General features: G+C 38.1%; 1 protein-coding gene across 1 annotated transcript in view; it reads left to right on the forward strand.

Annotated features, from left to right (window-relative positions):
- The window catches only part of dock5 (dedicator of cytokinesis 5), a 69,565-nt gene that overhangs the window by 24,145 nt on the left and 26,878 nt on the right, over window positions 1-18,542 (forward strand). Inside the window, exons 12-26 of the mRNA XM_023343339.1 lie at window positions 4,490-4,632; window positions 4,812-4,937; window positions 5,078-5,202; window positions 7,065-7,163; window positions 8,745-8,817; window positions 8,950-9,053; window positions 9,285-9,465; window positions 13,127-13,224; window positions 13,311-13,400; window positions 15,596-15,696; window positions 15,796-15,930; window positions 16,025-16,136; window positions 16,396-16,466; window positions 16,695-16,801; window positions 16,958-17,094. Coding sequence (XP_023199107.1) covers window positions 4,490-4,632; window positions 4,812-4,937; window positions 5,078-5,202; window positions 7,065-7,163; window positions 8,745-8,817; window positions 8,950-9,053; window positions 9,285-9,465; window positions 13,127-13,224; window positions 13,311-13,400; window positions 15,596-15,696; window positions 15,796-15,930; window positions 16,025-16,136; window positions 16,396-16,466; window positions 16,695-16,801; window positions 16,958-17,094 — 1,702 coding nt within the window. The remainder of the gene's footprint in view (window positions 1-4,489; window positions 4,633-4,811; window positions 4,938-5,077; window positions 5,203-7,064; window positions 7,164-8,744; window positions 8,818-8,949; window positions 9,054-9,284; window positions 9,466-13,126; window positions 13,225-13,310; window positions 13,401-15,595; window positions 15,697-15,795; window positions 15,931-16,024; window positions 16,137-16,395; window positions 16,467-16,694; window positions 16,802-16,957; window positions 17,095-18,542) is intronic.

Here is an 18,542-nt window from a genome sequence, read left to right on the forward strand (position 1 = left end):
GCTCCGTCTGGTTTTCGTGTGTCCTCATCATGACTTGTCTCACAGAAGAGAAGCTTTAAAATTGAAACTAGTTTCACATTTACAGGGATTTGGAAAAATTATTCATTCCCTTTGAGTTTGTAACATTTCTAACATTAAACAACAAATGTGACCAGTACAGAGTAGTGCATTATCGTATTGTAGAAGGAACTTTTTTTTATTATTATTATTTAGAGTTTGGATTATTGTTCAACATCTGTTCAGCACATACAATTTTGAACTTCTTTTAAACACATTAATAAACTGAAAAGACAACAGAAATACATTTTGAAATTAAAATCTGAGAAAAAACATTGTGTTCTGCTCTGCATCCCTTAAATAAAATCCAGTGCAACCGACTGCCTTCAGTATTTACGTAATCGGTCTGTAGAGTCCACCTGCGTCTCATTTAATCGAAGTATAAATTTAGATGTACTGCAAAAACCTCAGAGGTTAAACCTCAGCGTATTGTTGAGAACAATACGCTGCAAAACCACAAAATTGTACCAAATGTTTTTGGTCTAGTTTCTAATGCAACTATCATTGCATTGCAAGCTAACCTACAAGAGACTTTTTTAGCAAGATTAAAGAGCATGTTTTAAGTCAATAATTCCTTAATATTGATTTGTTTTTAAAAGTACTTGTTCCGTTTGCAGATTATTTCACTTTAAACATGTGAAAAATGTTTTTTTGTAAGTGAAATAATCTGGCAATGGAACTAGAACTTTTTCATCAATATTAAAGAAATATTGACTTAAAAAATCCTCCTTTATCTTACTGAAAAGTTACTTGTAAGTCAGTTTTGGTCTTATTTCAAGTGTACTAGGATATTTTCCATAGAAACTAGACCAAAAACACTTGGTCATGCAGAAAACTGGTGAGATTTATGCAGATTTAGGGAACACAGTAGCTATAATTCCATTCGATTGGCTTGCGAATTTTGAGCAAACTTTTAAAATATAGCCAAAAAGGAAAAAACAAATAAATGAAATGAGAATTTGGCGCGTTCCAGTAGGTGTAGCTCTATAAAACGATACCCACGAGATGAACCAAACATCTCAGACCAATGGAGAGTTCGCCCCTCTGTTTTACACTTGGGTAATTGTTTTAAATATTACATGTGCGTAATTTTTCTCCGCCGCCGAACTGAAGCGGTCTTCGGAGGGTAAGTAAAGACCGTTTGGTATATTTTATCTCGGATCCTTTGTTATAATGTGCTTTAGCAACTAAACATGAGGAAAATAAACATGTCATTTAAGTAAAGCAGATCTTCATAAGTAAGGAAATGTCAAAAAAAAAAAAGTTCACCCCAAGTTTCCAGAGTTATTAAGTTAAAATGTTGTATAATGCTTACTTCGATTAAGCTAATAATTTTGCTTTAAATTGCCAAGCTTAACAAATTAAAAGAGAATTTAGGTGCATCAAAGCCACATTTTTCAGTAAAAATCAGTGAATTCTATTAAATATTAAAGCTTGGTTATAAAATAGATTAATATATTGTGTTGGCCTTTTCAGTGCTAAGCGTTAATACACTTGAAGATGAAATGTTTAGCAAAGGAAATGTGACCATTAACATTCTCAGTGGGAGGATATGTGAGTGCACAATTCTTTGGAAACTTTCAGGATGCATAATTTCTCTCAAATTCCTTCTTACTAATTTAATTAGAGAAAATCGAACAAATGAACTCCTCAGGGTTAACTAATGAACACTTTAGACATCTAAAAAATGTTAAGTACCCAATGCAGCCGCTCTCTTTTCTCCACTAGCTGGATTTCTTCCATAGAGTCGTATTTTTGTTCAGCTGTCCTGGTCTAAGAGCTGAACTTTTCCCTCGTGTGTGTATATATATATTAAATCTTATGCTTCTGAAGAAGTTCACAAACTCCATGGATAGTTCTTTTGTTTTTTGAGGCTTTTACCCAGCTGGCTGATTGATCGAGTACCTTCATAGAGACAGTGTTGCACCGTCTTGCTTTTTAAAAAAACGTGCTGTATAAGTCTGTGCTTGAAGACTTGATTTCTAACCTAAATTGGTCCAACTAGTTAATCGTGGAATTTGATGCAGTCTAACTCTTAGTGGTGCCCTTTGACCAAATATGAGTCCATCCGTCTGGTCCATCCAGCCTTTCCAACTTCTGGACATTACAAGTCGATTGCATTTCTGAACAACTTTTTAGGATAAGGTGTTCATTGCAGTTTTATGTTGACTTCTTCTTAGTTCTTTTTCTTCTCCAAACATATTTGTACGACCTTGTTGAGGATTTACAACCAAAACTTTGGTTTTTGGGCTTTTTTTTTTTTTTTTTGATAATCACGGCTTAAGAGCTTAGTCATTTTAAGAATGCTGCGACCTTCTAAAAAGACTTTTTTTATTTATTTTTTAAAGTGCTTGTTGAATCCCAAATTTTGGTCCATTTCTCCTTGCCGTAAGATTTTTAGGTGTTGATTATTCTACGTCGCACCTTGCTCGTTGCACAAACACGTGTCACCTGAACAACAATCCCATGAGAATTGGATTCAGTGTAGCTTGTAAAATTTCCCCAGACATAATGAAGAGCTGAACTACTCACTTGCTAAATATTTATGCACACAGTGTAAAAAAAACACACACACACACACACACAAAATGGGAGATTGTACAGTAATCAGGAAAGATCTGTAAACACGCAGGATTTTATCCAACCTGAATCTGACAGCTCCTGCAGTACATAAAAACCTCTTAGCATGTAAACGCCTGCCCTGCATGTTTTTGCTTTCCTGTTTTCATTTCGTTAATTCAGTACAGTGCTTTTCGCCTTTTCCCCTGCGTATGGATAATTGCTTGTTGTTTTTTTTTATTTTGTCTGGGTCATAAACAGGAACACAGTAAGCATTGCTTAACATTAGTTGGATTACATTCATTTATTTTACACCCAATCTAAAATGTAACAGAGACACATTAATTGACACAACAGACACATTAACCAGTGAACCATGATAAAGTGAGCAGTGAATATATCATTGGACGGTTCTTTGATCTTGTTCAGACGGTGATGACGACGAGCGAATGTGTGGCCTCTTCATTTCACAGTTCATAAAACATTTCATTTTGATAATTGGAGTAGGCCAAATATCCACCATTCGATGACTTACCCCTAAGCTGCTAGATCAAAATGACATTGAGTACATAGCTAATTAGACAAATGGCCAAATCCAAGTTGAAAACCAAGATTAGCTGGTACGGTACTGGATGTTTGTGCTCAGAGTTTGAGTTTGACTACAGATTATGGGGAATCAGGGCAGTTTTAATAAACATAAATGCCATCTGATGATTTTAGGTAGTAAAATTAGATTAACAGCAGCCATAATTAATAACTTGACATTATTAATATCTCTTTCTCTTCATTTAGCATATATGTTTTGTTTGTGCTGTAGGAATAAAAGTGCCAAAAACAAAGTGAAATTCCTCTAATAACTCTGATCTCAAAAACAACAAAGCCGTTTATGCCAACGCTAATTCTTGAACATTGATTGAGGAAACGGAGACCGGGGGTGGTACGCACCAATGATCTTCCTGAGTGAAGAATGTATTGAGAATGGGACAATTTCTCGCTCGGATTAACTGCACGTTAGAAAAATAAAACATTTTAAAAAGCATAAATATTATAGTAACCTTACGCAAAAGCTGTTTTTTTTCCCTCTTTAGACAGCCTTTGCTTCCAATCTTGCAGTTACTCTGACTGAACGCAGTACATTGATACATTATGTGTGGTCAGTGCATGTTTCTATTAGGAAGGTTTTTGGTGTGACACTGACACCAAACTCAATTTCTTGTGTAAATAGTTACCTATTTCTATATTGTAAGTATCTGGTCACTGCAAATGTGACAAAAGAAATTCATAAAACAGCGTTATCATAAACCGCTGGGACGTTTTTATGACTGGAATTGATTTAGGAAGCCGTGGATTAGCCGTTAGCTTCAGTTTCCCAGATGATTATTCCAAATTAACGCAAATGAAAAAATGTCAACAAAGAAGGTATTGGTTTTAAACATTGACCTCACTTTAGAAATCTTGAACTAAGGTTTTTACTCAAAGTTCACCAAAGTACTTTGGTAATTAGACAAAAAGTTAAATGAGTAAGATTGGATGGTGTGATGCTGAATTATACATTTAGCATTTAAATAATGAATTTTGTAGCTTTGCTAATTATCACAATTGAATTATTTTTAATATGAGATGCAGCCATTTCCAAATTTATTTTAGTCAGAAGTAATTTCGCATCTCTTCAGCGACTTTGAGATGTTTAGCATTTCTCTCTTGCATTCAGCCGCGGTAAATGGCATGTTTGGAAACGTAACGGCACACCTTGTCAGCAGAAAGAGAGAGCCTCTCGTTGTCTGCGAGTCTCTGCCGTCCATTTCTTTGTCACCTGTCGGAGTCGGCGGCGGCTGATTTAGTTGTTTTCCTCATTCCGAAATGTTTCCCCCAGGATAGCCATGGAGACTTACATCCGCCAGAGGCAGATCATCATGTCTCCGCTCATCCCTTCCAGAGTCATAGGAGAGAATGAGCCGCTCACGGCTGTCTTCAACAAAGTCATTGCCACGCGGGAGGTCAATCATAAAGGCCAGGGTGAGGCAGAACGATCACAGACTCCCCTGTGTTTTTTTTTTTTTTTCTTTTTCTTTCTCGAGGGTCACTCCAAATGAACCCTTTTGTTTTGGAGTAAAGTTGAAATCAGTGTGAGGGATCTGCGAAACGTACCCTTTTGGTGTCTGCCTCATTGAATTTCCTTACATGCCATCCGCCAGGGCTGTTTGTGACCCTGAAGCTCCTCCCGGGAGACCTCGCTCAAGTCAGGAAGGACTTCCCCCACTTAGTAGACCGCAGCGCGGCGATCGTCAGGAAAATGGGCTTCCCAGAGATCATCCTCCCAGGTGGGATTTAAAGCCTTTATGTTGCTGGGCATTGCTCTACGCTCGCTCTGATCGTGCTCATTTGAGTCTCGCGCTCATTTGAGGCGTGCTGCGAATGCCTGGCCCGTCCACCTAATGATCTCCTTTTGTTCCTTCTCCAGGAAATGTTAGGAATGATATTTACGTAACCTTGCTTCAGGGAGAGTTTGACCGAGGCAAAAAGAAGACCCCGAAAAATGTGGAGGTCATTCTCAGCGTGCATGACGATGAAGGCAATCCGATGGAGGTAAAACGTCTGCGTCGATGCAGTGCGTGCTCTTCCGTTTTTATGTGAAGTGAGGCCTTTTTCTGTGTGCCTTTGTTCAGCTCCTGTTACAAGAAATTACTGTGTTTGCGTTTTTTTCTAGTTGACCGAAGTTGTCCATTAGTAGGGACATACAGGACAGTTTTTCAAACCCTTAACTTCAAAGCCTGAAGAGTGTGTTGAGCGTTTCTACTAGGGAGTTTCTGGTACAGGACAAATGCATGTAGGTGAGAAAACCAGGTATGCAACTTACAGCTGCAGTATGTAGGTAAAAAATATGTTTTTTACATATTTGTTAAAACTGTCACCTTGTTGTGACAGCATAATATGAGACAGATAATCTGTAGCCTCTAACTACACTGCTCGATCAGAAACAATCAGTCAGAGACAGGAAATGGGTCTCAGTGCTGTAAATCATGCACGTGTGTGTGCTGCTCACACCCTCTGATATGCTACGGCTTCTTCCTGAAAGCAGAGCCTGCCACCACTGGTCAAGCTAGTTAGCATGGCATCTGCTGACAGCAGATAAACAGGTTTCCTAAAAGGTTAAGTCGTTTCTCTGCCGGCAGCACATTTAGCAGCATGTACGCAAGGTTTATTGACAGCGCTAAGACACTCCTCCTGGCTCTGATTGTTTTTGATCAGGAGCGTTACAGCAATAGCATCACTGGGAGAAGCCAGACGATCTCAATCTTTCCACTTTATCTTTCTCATGTTACACTATCATGACATATTAGTTTTATGTAAAAATATTTAAAAAAAGAATTTTTAATAAAATATTTCATACAGAAGTTTTAATGTGTTCACCCTGACAATCTCATCTTTGTGGTTAACCACAGCATTCGTATTTGCAGTGGCATGGAAGATGAAGCTAAATACTAGATAATCCCAGGGGGAAAATCCCGTTGGAGGCTGTAAAATGCTGTGACAGAGGCTCAGCATGTCCTGATCAACGTCCAAACCTTGAAAACGAATTGAGAATAAGTGAAAATTGTATCTCCCGTCCAGTCTGACTGAGATTTTGAAGTGTTTTGCAAAGCAGACTGGGCGAAAATGTCTGTTTCTGGATGTCCAGTGACTTCAGCAAATGGTGGCTCTGCCATGTGTTAACTCAGGAAAGCTGGGCACAAAGGCCACACTTTTCAGATTTTTATTTGTGAAAAACTGAAACCATGTCTCCTTTCCCTTCCATTTCAAAATGATGCAGTACTCTGCCTCTGTTTATCACATAAACCCCGATAAAATACACTGAAGTTCATCGATGTGACATGAGAACATTTTCACAGGAGTTGAAGACTTCTGCTATGCACTGTCAGTGTTTTTCATTGCAGAATAAATTTGTGTCCAATGTATTTTTTTGCTTTTTCTCTACAATCGTAATGACTGTACAGGAGCTCCTGTAATATCTGTTAATAGTTGGTGCGTCTGCTGGTTTATGTTTAATATGGATACGTCAATATGTGAGAAGCTACGTTTATTTTCTTTTTATGACCATATAGTTCCAAAATTAATCACTCAGGGCTCCTACCTCAGATATCCTCACTTACTTTAGTGGTAAGTTTGTGTTTCACCAGACGATGGAAAGGGGGAATGAATAACGCAATATTTCAGTCTGAATGAACTGCTAGTATATGCACTTTTCTGTGCTAATATTCCCCCCCAACAGGTTTATGTCCCTGCTATGATTCAGATTTTTAATATTTATTATGTGCATATATTTCTGTTAGAAATATATTTTTTTCTTTTTTTGGTCAAAGCAGATAGATATCAAACGCAGCACCAGAGAAAGCTCCGATAGTGTTCCCGTCATGTAAAACTCCTCTCCTCTTTTCAATTTTTGGCAGAAAGCGATATTTCCCGGGGCCGGCTATGACGGCATAACGGAGTACAAGTCTGTCATTTACTACCAGGTGAAGCAGCCATGTTGGAATGAAACGGTGAAGGTAAGCTCATCTGTCAGGACTGGCTCTGCACCCGTCACACAGAGTACCTGCAAATAAATGCAGATCAGATTTATCAGCACTCCTAGTAAAGAGCTTTAATAAGCCTCAAAATCAAATTAATCTTTTATCGTATGATCCCCACGTTTAAAATTTTTGGGGAAAACTCTTAATTTAAGCATGTTTTATCAAATATTAAGAAAAAACATGACAGAAGCATACAGAGAGAGGGATCTGATCCTTTCTCTTTAGCATGAGGGATCCTCTCTTGCTTTCCTCACATTTATAACTATGTTTTGAGTCGTTATTGAGTCATAACTGCTGGTAGTTATCTAGATTTCTTTTTAAAAATGTCCTAATATTTCAAGAAGTTCCTGATGTTTTGCACTCTAAAAACAGACCCAGAAGTTCAGAATATCCTCCCCTATCCTCACTTGAAGAGCTTTTCCACAAACCCGTCTTCGTTTCACAGCAAACCCACATGGAGTTTTGCTGGGAAACCGAGTGGATCATATCCTTGACTCCAATATCCCTCTGTCCAGCCAAACCTGGATCTAAACGAGAGTGGCAAAAGCAAACGAGGTGGATTAGCAGTGCAGGTCAAAAACCGATGGTGTCATCCAGGATATGTTAAATGTCGTCTCCGTCTGGTGGATATTGAGCTGCTGGCATGTCACGACAGTCTGATGACTTTTCAAACAGCCGCAGTTTCTTCAATCAGAGGCCTTTTCAGATTTGTTGGAAAACCGACTGCTGCCTGACATCCTTCCTGCCCTCAGTGTCTCTTTGAAGATTCTCAGATGATAGGAGTTGTGGAAACATTTCATTTTCCTTTTGGGATGAATAAAATATCTTTTAATTGAATTGGAATAATGACCCCAAGACGAAATCTTATTATACATGTATGAAGAGACAACAAAAAATTAAATTCAGATGCCATCCCTTCCTGCTTAGCAGCAGGTTTTAGTGAGCTTTGGAGATTTTTCTTATCTCTCTTGCCATCCTTACTATGATCCATGGTTGCAGCATAAATATGGGTCAGCCGAGTAGCCAGCGGCAAAAGAAATTGGCCTCAGTGGGTTGTGATATTTGTACGCAATGGGAACAGAAAGAAATGGATTACTCTTTGGTATTTCTCAGGAACTCTGATCATGTTAAAGTATAAATTCAAGTTTGAATTTAAAAAATATATCTAAATTAGATTTTTGATGGGAGTTTTTCAGACAACTGATTGCACCAAAAAATTGTGATTCCTTGACATAGGATTTTTTTTCCCCGCCATGTGAATAACTCAAATATTAAAGATATTATATATATATATATATATATTTCTTTTTCAGTGTGATATTATACTACTACAATAAAACATTGAATTTTCCCAAATCTTTAGGACATGTGGCAACAAATACAGCTGGTACTGCACTTCATGTTCCCTTATCCTGTTTTCTTTTGCTTGCTTTTATTAATTTTTTTGGATACGTCCGTGCAGCCAAATAACTCTTGAGAGAAAACATGTGTTTTATGTACCCGTCATACCAATCTGACACCTTTTCGTCTATTGTTTTCTCCCCACGATGTTGCAAGGTGACAATTCCCATTGAAGACGTGTGCCGCTGCCACCTGAGGGTGATGTTCCGACACAGATCCTCCCAGGACTGTGAGTTACTCTTGTGTTTTATTTTTTGTTTTGTTTGTTTTTTGTTCTCCTATGGCAGATCCTGCCACCATGTTAAGCATAGCTGGAGGTGAATCCGCTCCTTCCTGTCTCACGCTTCTGTGTATCCTTCAGCCAGGGACAAATCAGAGAAGCCCTTTGGCATGGCGTACGTCAAGCTAATGAGAGGAGACGGGACCACGCTGAAAGATGGCAGGCATGAGCTTTTCGTCTACAAGGTAGCATTCCAGGATGGCGCTCGAGTGTTCGCATCATAAATTCACAGAGCGTAAAAGATAAGCATGATTATCCTAATTATGCAACGGGGTGTCATGAATAGCTGCCCGTTGGCAGGTGGATTATGCACGGGCCTCTCTTTTAGTCAATAAATATGAGATTACATCTCCATCGATCAATGTGCTTCATTATTCATCCCCCCTCTGTCGGGAATTTATTTTTTTTTTTTTTAGGCTGATGTGAAAAAGGCAGACGATGCAAAGGTTTATCTCAGCCAGCCGGCCACCCGGGCCGCAGTGGAGCAGATTCAGAGGCAAACCGGGAAGCCGTTCCACCATTCAGGGGTTATTCCGGTGACTAAAGACAGCTTCCAGATCGCGACGCTCACCTGCTCCACTAAACTCACCCAGAATGGTACGGCCGGGCTTATTTCTAATTTTACCTGTGTTGAAAGGGCTCGGTGGTAATTGACAGCCGTCCTGTCAGAAATAAGTGTGGGCTTAGGATTTTTTTTTAATCATTTATTTATGGTGGGATAACTTGGACAAGGTTTCTGCAAGGTCTTAAACTTTTAATCGCGTCAATATTTAGTTAGGTCTGAGGTTTGCTTTTATTAATTTTTCCATTTACTTTTTATATTTGTGCAATACTTTGCCTGAATTTTTTATGTCCTCACTGAAAAATGATGGCATTATGACAAAGTAGGAGATGCATAAAAAAAGCTTTTTTGATTTTGCAAGCAAAGGAAAATCTTCATAGCCTTTGTTTTAGACAGGTTTGTGCAGCAACAGGTGGAGGAGGGGACACTTTTTCATGACTCTGTGCTCTATGTAGAGAAAACACGAATGCAATTTCTCAGGCATTTTACTAAAAGCCATAGCAACAGTATAGTGGAAAGCTTGAGTGCTTTAGACTTGTTTTTTCTTGTTTTTTAAACCTCATCTACTTCACGAAACCAGTAACCACTAACCAGTAACCAGTAACCAACCCACATGACCTTCAGACATTCTGTGAAGGACAGCAAGAGAAGCTGTGGCCGGCAAAACGATGTGAGTTGCTAATAACACGCTGACGCGACGATGTTACCAGCTGCAGGTTTAATTAAGTTTGTATTTAAATTTCCGACTTTTAACAGAATTAGCGTAATTGAATTTGTAACAGGCGACCTTCGGCTGCGCAGGATTGAAGGAGGACAGGAGAAGTTAGACCTGGACGTAAATGGTTGAAGCTCAAAATGCTTTTTTCTTTCAAGCAGCGGTGAATCTCAGGCAGATAAAAATGTTAAATATGCGGTACTGGGAAATAGTGTGTGCCCTCCTACAGATTTCTTTTGTTTTGAATGTTTTGTCACAATTACAGACAGCGGTTAATTAAAGCAGTCGACAAAAGATCATTTAATTTATTGAAGGAAAGAGTCTACAACGTTCAGCATATCTTTCAAAACCTGCATTTGGTCTCTTAAAATACCATTAAAGGTCTTGAAATTTGTTTAAAAAACACATTTGTTGCATTTCCCCTGTATTTTAGTCATTCCTTAGAAAAGCCGCCACTAACGATTCTGTGCTAAAGACGCATGTTGCCATTTTTACACCGTGAACACGCACAGCCGGGGATTTTTTTTTCCTCAAAGTGACTTAGATCAGGTATTACAAGATTTAGCAGAAGGTAACTCACTGTTCTTAGAAGGTTTCCAGAGAAGTGTGACTGAGTCTGGTGGAGGAGAGAAAGCTTAATCCTGCTGCTGCTGTAATGGCAGATATTTCTCATGTTTTTCAAATAACTTATGAAAATAATTAAATTTTTTTCCTATTAGAGCAGATGGGAAAAAATGTAAATAAGGAGACTTTCCCGCCGCAGTTCTTAATTATGATAACCTCTCAAAGTTTTCCTTTAAATTTTGTTCTATCATGACCTTTTTTTACTAGGTCATATTGTGCAGTAGCTATAGGCTTTAAAAATTAGCAGAGCTGACAACTGGAGCACAGAAGGAGTGACAAGTCTAAGAAAAAAAATAAAATTTATTAACTAAGGGAGAAAAAAAAATCCTGACAGAAGGTGTGAGAAAAGCATCATACTTTAGTCGATTAAAAACTTTGTGCCTGAATAATTTATAAATTAGTGCCAGGTGGCTGAAGAAGCAAAAAAAATACCCCCAAAAAATCTGAATAAAAAATTTAGAATTGGATAAATTATTTGTCACTGTGACCGGCGGAGGCTCTGCGTTTAATGAAGGAAGTGAGGCAACAAATGTCTTTGAGGTGGATTTATTTGGGAGCTCCAAGTCTTCATTACACCAGCACCCCTTCCCTCCTTAGTGAAACAAAGAAGCTGACATTTATACCTGAGGCAAGTTCCAACACTTACACCAGGTAAAGGGGTGATCCAAAAAGAAAAGACAAACAAACACTACTTACACAAACCTCACAATAAATGATCCAACAAATATTTACATGCATGCAAATTATTAAAATTAAACTAATCTAAAGTCAATCAAAAGTAAATATAACTAAATATAAATCCTCAGAGTATTCCCCCTCTTAATGGAAGTTGGTATGCTCCAGGAGCATTCGTCTCCCTCTCTGATCCACCTTGCTGAGACACACCCAGAAAGGCAAATACTCAATTAACTCAAATTGAACTAATCTAAATCAAAACGAACTGACATTTCCCCCTCTCTCCCACATTCTCCGAACAGGAAAGATGGCCAGTCTTCCCCCCACAAAGAATGTTCACCAAATGTCACAATATAACTAAACAAAAACTAATACAAACACATTTGAACTGAAAACAACATAATATCAATAATCAACATGGGATGGAACCCATGGTCTCCATCACATTATTGAATATTATATCCAACCAAACTTTTACTTCAATTATCATAATAAAGCAAGATTCCTTAGTAAAATAATTATTACAGGAAAACTGTATATTCTGAACTTCACAAGGTGCAGCAGCAGAAGTTGACACATCAGAACTGCATTTATCAGTGAGGAAACTTATCAAGAGGTTCGTTTGTAGTGATTTATATAAAATCTCAGCACAGATGAATGAAAAATGAAAATGGTGTGTTTTTTGCGATTTAGTAATTCAAACAACATCCACGAAAACCAAAGCTTTGTAACTGCAGCTCCTTTGTTAAATGAAGAAAAGAGAAACGTGGAGGCAGAAGGTTCCAACGCTTCCAGATCTAACAAGGTCGTTTGTGAAAATGAGGAGGAGGTAACATTTCTGCAGGTGCATCTCAGTAAATTAGATCATTTTTATAGTCAAATTCAGTAAATGAAACTATGTGACATTTTTCTGGTGATTATTTCTGTTAAGTTTGCTTATATTAGCTTACGGACAATGAAAACACACATTCCCCCCCCAAAAAAAACAACAACAATATAATGTAAGATCAATAAAAGTGATTATTAATACAGAAATGTTAAAACCTGTGCAATCATGAAAGACTGCAGTCGTTAACACTTGTTCAGCAGTCATCGTCTCTTTTCATAATTAGGGTAGGTAAGCCAGTAAAGAGGCGTAATAATGGAAGGTTGAGTGGAAGGAAAACGTGACTTTGAAAAAGGGTCATATTGATGATGTAAATCACGCAAAATGAGCAACAACAAACATTTAATTAGTTATACTGTACAGTGCGTCTATTTGGTATTAATTTATGGGCATGTGCTTTTGGTTACAAGCAACAGCTAGCCCAACTTTGAATCCTTACAATTATGAGCATAATTCAATTATGCTCATTGAATTATACAATGAGCATAATTCATATATATCCTAAGTCATTTGCTATTTAAACAAAGTGACTTTTTTATTATTATTCCTACCCCAAAACCTTTCTTAGAACGTCATTCCAACTACAATCAATAGAAACTTAACTTGAACACATTTTATATTTAGTTCACATTAGTTCATAAAACCTTAGAACTTGCAGCAAACCTCTTGTTTTGTTTTATATTAAATTGGTTAGAAATTATGCTGCTGTGTTATAAAAACTAAACTATTTCAAGATCCTATCAATGCCTCTACTTGACTGTTGATGTGTTTTGATTTATTTTATTTTTTTCTGTAGTGGATCTGCTGGGTCTGTTGAACTGGAGGTCTAATTCCCAGGATCTGGTCCAAATCTTGCAAAGGCTCATGGAAGTGGAAGGAGGGGAGATTGTTAAAGTAATTTCTTGAATGTGCTTAAAATAAAAACTCTTTCCTGCCCTGTTGACTGGCATTTGTGTAACATGTACCTGTTTTGTCCACAGTTTCTCCAGGACACTCTTGATGCTCTGTTCAACATCATGATGGAGACTTCAGAAAAAGACACCTATGACACTTTGGTGTTTGATGCCCTGGTTAGTCCTTATTGAAGATGCAGGATAAGTCAGGAGGAGGAAAAAGTTCTAGCTCTTAGATGAAGTATGCAGATTTGCTCTGAGATGTTTTCCTTCCTCCCCTTACAAAGATTTAAGGCTGAAGTGTAAGGCATCAAAAACAGATTCTTCCTATGACCTCAGAAAGCAGCTGTCTTGTTTCTACAAAGCGATGTGGATTTGAACTTCTCTTTCAGCCTTTTTTCCACCCTAAATCTTGCATGGTAATTTTCCTGCATTTTTCATGTAAACAGCTGAATGCCTTCAAGAAGAAAAAGCCAGAAAATGGTTGTTGTCAGCTCCATATTTAAATGATATCATGTCCTCCTCCCTCTCGCGGTGAAGGCTGCCTTTTGGCTGCAGCTGCAAATTTGGCAATTCAAAGAAAAGCAGAGAGCGCGTTTGCTTCATCACATTACCCGCCACTTCTCTAGCGAACCGTTACCCTTAATGTAAAACAGAAGTAAGACCCTCTTTGAATTAGTTCCCCTCTTTCATATCAGAAGAGGAGTGAGCAGTAGACCTAAAGTTAACCTCCAGAGTTATTGGCACCCCTACGCTTTAAAAGAAGAATTTTTTTTTATAAATGTGACATAATTTTAAACTAGAAATGGTTGAAAACACTAGCTTTAAAGTGCACACATTTATAAAAATTTATTTTGTTAAAATTTTAACAAAATCACATGCGCCAATCTTACTAACACTAAAATGTATTTGTTTTTGAAGAGAATTATCCAGTTCATGTTTGGTCCTTTAGACTCTTAGAGCTGATAAATGCCTCTCTAAGAATGCATTTGATAGAAAATCTTGTGAAACACACATTTAGTTTAGTGCTTGATTTGAGGCTTCGAAGCGGATGCTAACTTCAGCATCAGTAGCGGCTAACTGTTAGCCAGTTCCGGTATTCCCACAATTCTTATAAATCATTTTTATCTTGCCAGTCACTCTCTCATTGTTTATTATTTTTCTCAAAATGGACCCACACAAAAAATGTAAAGGTTGTGGAGGCTACATTGTTGCTTATGTAACAAAGTGTTTTCAGCTAGCCCAAGTAGCATTAGCCAACTAAACAACTAAGCGACTAAACACCTGCTTACTTTCTTACTTCAAAACAAACCTCTGAAACATAGCCACACGCTGTTAATGGTGGTGAATGCTGATTTTATTGACCTTCTCATGGAACAAGCAGTGGTAAAACAGTTTGGGCAGCAAAAGAAACAAACGTTGCTATGCTAACAGTTTTTGGGATGTAGCAACCGATAACATGAGTCCATATTGCCAACATTATAATAGCATTGGTCATTTTAAATGTAATAATACTAATAAATATCACTTAACCTAGTTAAATGTATGTTTTTCAGGCAATAACATTTTGCCAATAATATAATAACCAAAAAAAGTTATTTAAAAATGTATTAATCTCAGTCAATAGTAATATTTGATAACTAGGACTGTGCCCCTTGAAAACACACTATTTATATACACATTTTTTGACATAGTCATATTTTCATTTATTCAGTGGTTTGTAATATGCAGCACTCATTAAAAGTTCTGGGAGCCAAATTAAGAATTATTTGTTGAACAAAATCTAGATATAGAACCCTAGTCATGTGACCTAAATTTATTATACAGTTATTTGCAAGATGACAAAATGTTATGTCATTGGCTCAAAAAACATGGCAAATTTTGCAAAGTCACTGTTATTGATTTTATTGCATAAAACGGTTCAGATTACGTTATTGGCAGGTATTACATTTTTGCTTGTTATTACATTATTAGTTGCTACTTGGGATCTGAAAGCTTGAAAGTTTGCATAATTCTACTTGGAAATATTCACCAAGAAAACTGAAATAATGTGCAAAACGGCCGACTGCCAAGTGTTTTTATTTTTATGGTGGAGGATCTGTGATGCTGCGGACCTGTTTTTAAATAAAAACAGTTAGCATCTTCCCAGAAAACTGAAAATGAGCCATCAATTTAGCTTTTTGTGATTAACCCCAACCCTGGTGAAGGAACTGCAGTATATTTTGTGTGTAAAATTGAGTGAAAGTGAGTAAAGATAAATTTAAGACCCTCCAGACATTTTTACACAAGTTAGCCTTGACTGCGGAGGATGGCGTACGTAAAAGACAGATTTTTTTTTATTTTTTTTTAACCGTCTTTCTGTTTATCACCAGGTATTCATAATCACACTTATTGGGGACATCAAATTCCAGCATTTTAATCCCGTCCTGGAAACATACATCAGCAAGCACTTCAGTGCCACTTTGGCTTACAGGCGAGTTCACCTGCACAAGGTTTTCTTTTTTGCTTCACTCCTTCAAATTAGCAGGAGCCCCACCCTCCCCCTAACAGCAGGCTTCTTCCTTTTTCTCAGGAAGCTAACCATAGTGCTAAACTACTATGTGGGCCATCCTGAGGAGCCCTCCCTGACAGAACGGCTCTACACAGCCCTCAAAGCCCTCAAGTATCTGTTCAGGTTTATTGTACAGTCCAGAGTCCTCTCCTTCAGGTATGTGGGGCATGAATTCTCTTTGCATTGAAATATTTTATGAAGGAGGGCTTTCTGAAAGAAAAGTCGGTTTTGTTTTTCTTTTTTTTTTTAGATTTCCCGAGAACAGTGAAGATCCGGACGCTTTCTCCAACTCCATACGATTGCTCTTCTTGTCTTTCAACACGCTTATGGACAGACCTCTGGACGAGGGAGTGAAGATAAAGGTAAAGTGTGCAGTTTATGCTTATTTTCTGTCTGTTTTTGACTGCTGCATGAAGAATTCAGTAATCCAGCTGAAAGAACCTCGTGCTATTATGGCTGTTATTGAAAAGTTGTGCAACTGACAGCAATATGAAGAGAACTCCCTGTTGGCACTTTCAGTAAATCGAGGGAAAGCGCTGTTTGTTTTACTAGAGAACAAAAAAACAAAAAAACTCCCCAAGCTCCAGTCTGATGCTTTTTTTTTTGTTGTTGTTGTTGCAGGGGGCAATATTGAAATACCTCCCCAGCATCATTAATGACATCCAGACTGTGTTTGATCCCGTGGAGCTCAGGTAACTCTCCAGAGGGTTTTGCGCGACAGGAAATGGTAATTGCCTGTCTCAGCGCAATTGATTATGCTTACTTCAGAGTAAAGGTGTTACTCTAATTCTCGGCACTGTAAAATCAGTCCTGTGTGGGCTCCTCATTAGCTCTCAGCGGCTATAATCACAAGATGTGAGATGGATTTGCATTGTGATTGTCACAGCAGCCTCATTCCTCCGTTTTCTTCTTCTTTTCAGCGTTCTCCTTTCAAAGTTCATCGAGAGCATCCCCGACTCGCAGTTTGTACGTCAGAAACTGGGCTGCATGTGTAAAATCATTGAGAGCGACCTTTTCAAGCAACCGGGTAAAGGTTGTTTTTTTTTTTTTTGAAACCCCGAAAACATATATTGGCATTTCAAACAGAATGAATGAGAGAGGGGGTGAGGGGAAGAAGAGCTCAAGTATAAGTTTATGGTTTGATTTTAAAAATGCCGTTGTTGTCTTTTGTTTTTGGCTCCAGATTGTCGTGATGTACTACTGCCGCTTGTGAACGACCAGCTAAGCGGGCAGCTGGATGACCACTCGAGTAAACCCGACTATGAGGCCTGCGTCCAGCTGCTCAGCACTGTGTTGGACACCTTGGACCGCAAAGATGTGGTAAGGAGTTTAAAAAGCCACGTACAGAAGCATAAATTATGGAAGACGCTTTAAGTGTATGAATTGCAGAGAAACTACTTTTTTTTTTTTTTTTTAGTTCCCCTGGTGTGGATAATTGAAAAGAACATTGCAGTTTTCTGGTCAATTGCTGATTTTTAAAAAGTCTGACCTGCTGTTTTCGACTGATTCTGCTTTTTTTTTTTCTGAAACGTCACTAATCATAATGGCAAAGTTGGTAACAGTGGGATTGCTACTGCTAGCCACATTTGTGAGCAGGTCTGTCGTTCAGCCCTCTTTCACAGCAGAGCAGAAAGGGACCAGGCCTTTTCCATTAGCTTCTTGTTGCTTGTCTCCTCACCAACCATGGTGAGTAGGATGACCTGCAGCATCATGAGCTCTATAACAATCTTTAGACACTGTCTATACATCACTGCGGTTATTTCACCAGGATGCCAAACCCTACAAAACTTATCAGTTCTTCCGTCGAAGACGTAAATATGCAAAATTCTTGACTTCGACTGGAACTGTGTGTTGTTTGTCGGATGAAACTAAGATCAAGGTTTTCATCAACATTCAGTCAAATTTATTTGCATCGCACATTTCAGCAACAGGACAGTTTAAAGTGCTTTACATCAGAAAAACATAAAGAAATCATAAACACAATTGAGAAACCAGGAACAGAAGTTACATTTTGTCACGCACCTCTATTAAAATCGTCAATATATCATCATCAGATATTTCTGTCAATGTGCCATTTATTATGGTTGAAAAGCAGCTCTAAACAGGAGGGCTTTCAGTCTTGATTTAAAGGAACTCAGTGTTTCGGCTGTTTTCCAGTTTTCTGGAAGTTTGTTCCAGATTTATGGTGCATAGAAGCTGAGTGCTACTTCTTTTTTCCATGTTTGGTTCTGTGTCTGGGAATGCAAAGCAGACAAGAACAAATGAACTCAAATGAAACAAAGGATGAACTTCGAACAGTTCCTGTTCAAAGTTCAGTACAGTGGAGGATCTGTGATGCTGCGGGCTCGAAAAGACTTGGAAACCTCGCAAACACCAACATTTTGAATAGAAATCTGACAGAAAACTTAAAAAAAAAGATCCATCAAGTGTATATCAAGTCAAAACGTAAGGCCAAATCAACAAAATCAAAATCTTGTCGGATTTATGTCTCAGTCCTCAGAGCTAAATCAAATAAAAACACCTGTTTTTTAAGCTGAAGAGAGAGAGAGAGAAAAAATGTATTAATAATTATGCCACCTGTGATTTTAGTGAAAAATAAATGCAAAATAATTGGACTCAGATGAAAGATTCATTAACTACTAGCTTATGTTACGGCAATAAAAACCTAATTCATGTTTAAGGCTCCTTACACATCTGGGTGCGGATAAATATACCGGGCACGGCACGTAGCAGGATTGCTGTGCTGGATATCGGTGGCCAAAGTGGGT

Source organism: Xiphophorus maculatus, chromosome 12 (genome assembly GCF_002775205.1).
Source record: "Xiphophorus maculatus strain JP 163 A chromosome 12, X_maculatus-5.0-male, whole genome shotgun sequence".
Lineage (NCBI taxonomy): Eukaryota > Metazoa > Chordata > Actinopteri > Cyprinodontiformes > Poeciliidae > Xiphophorus > Xiphophorus maculatus.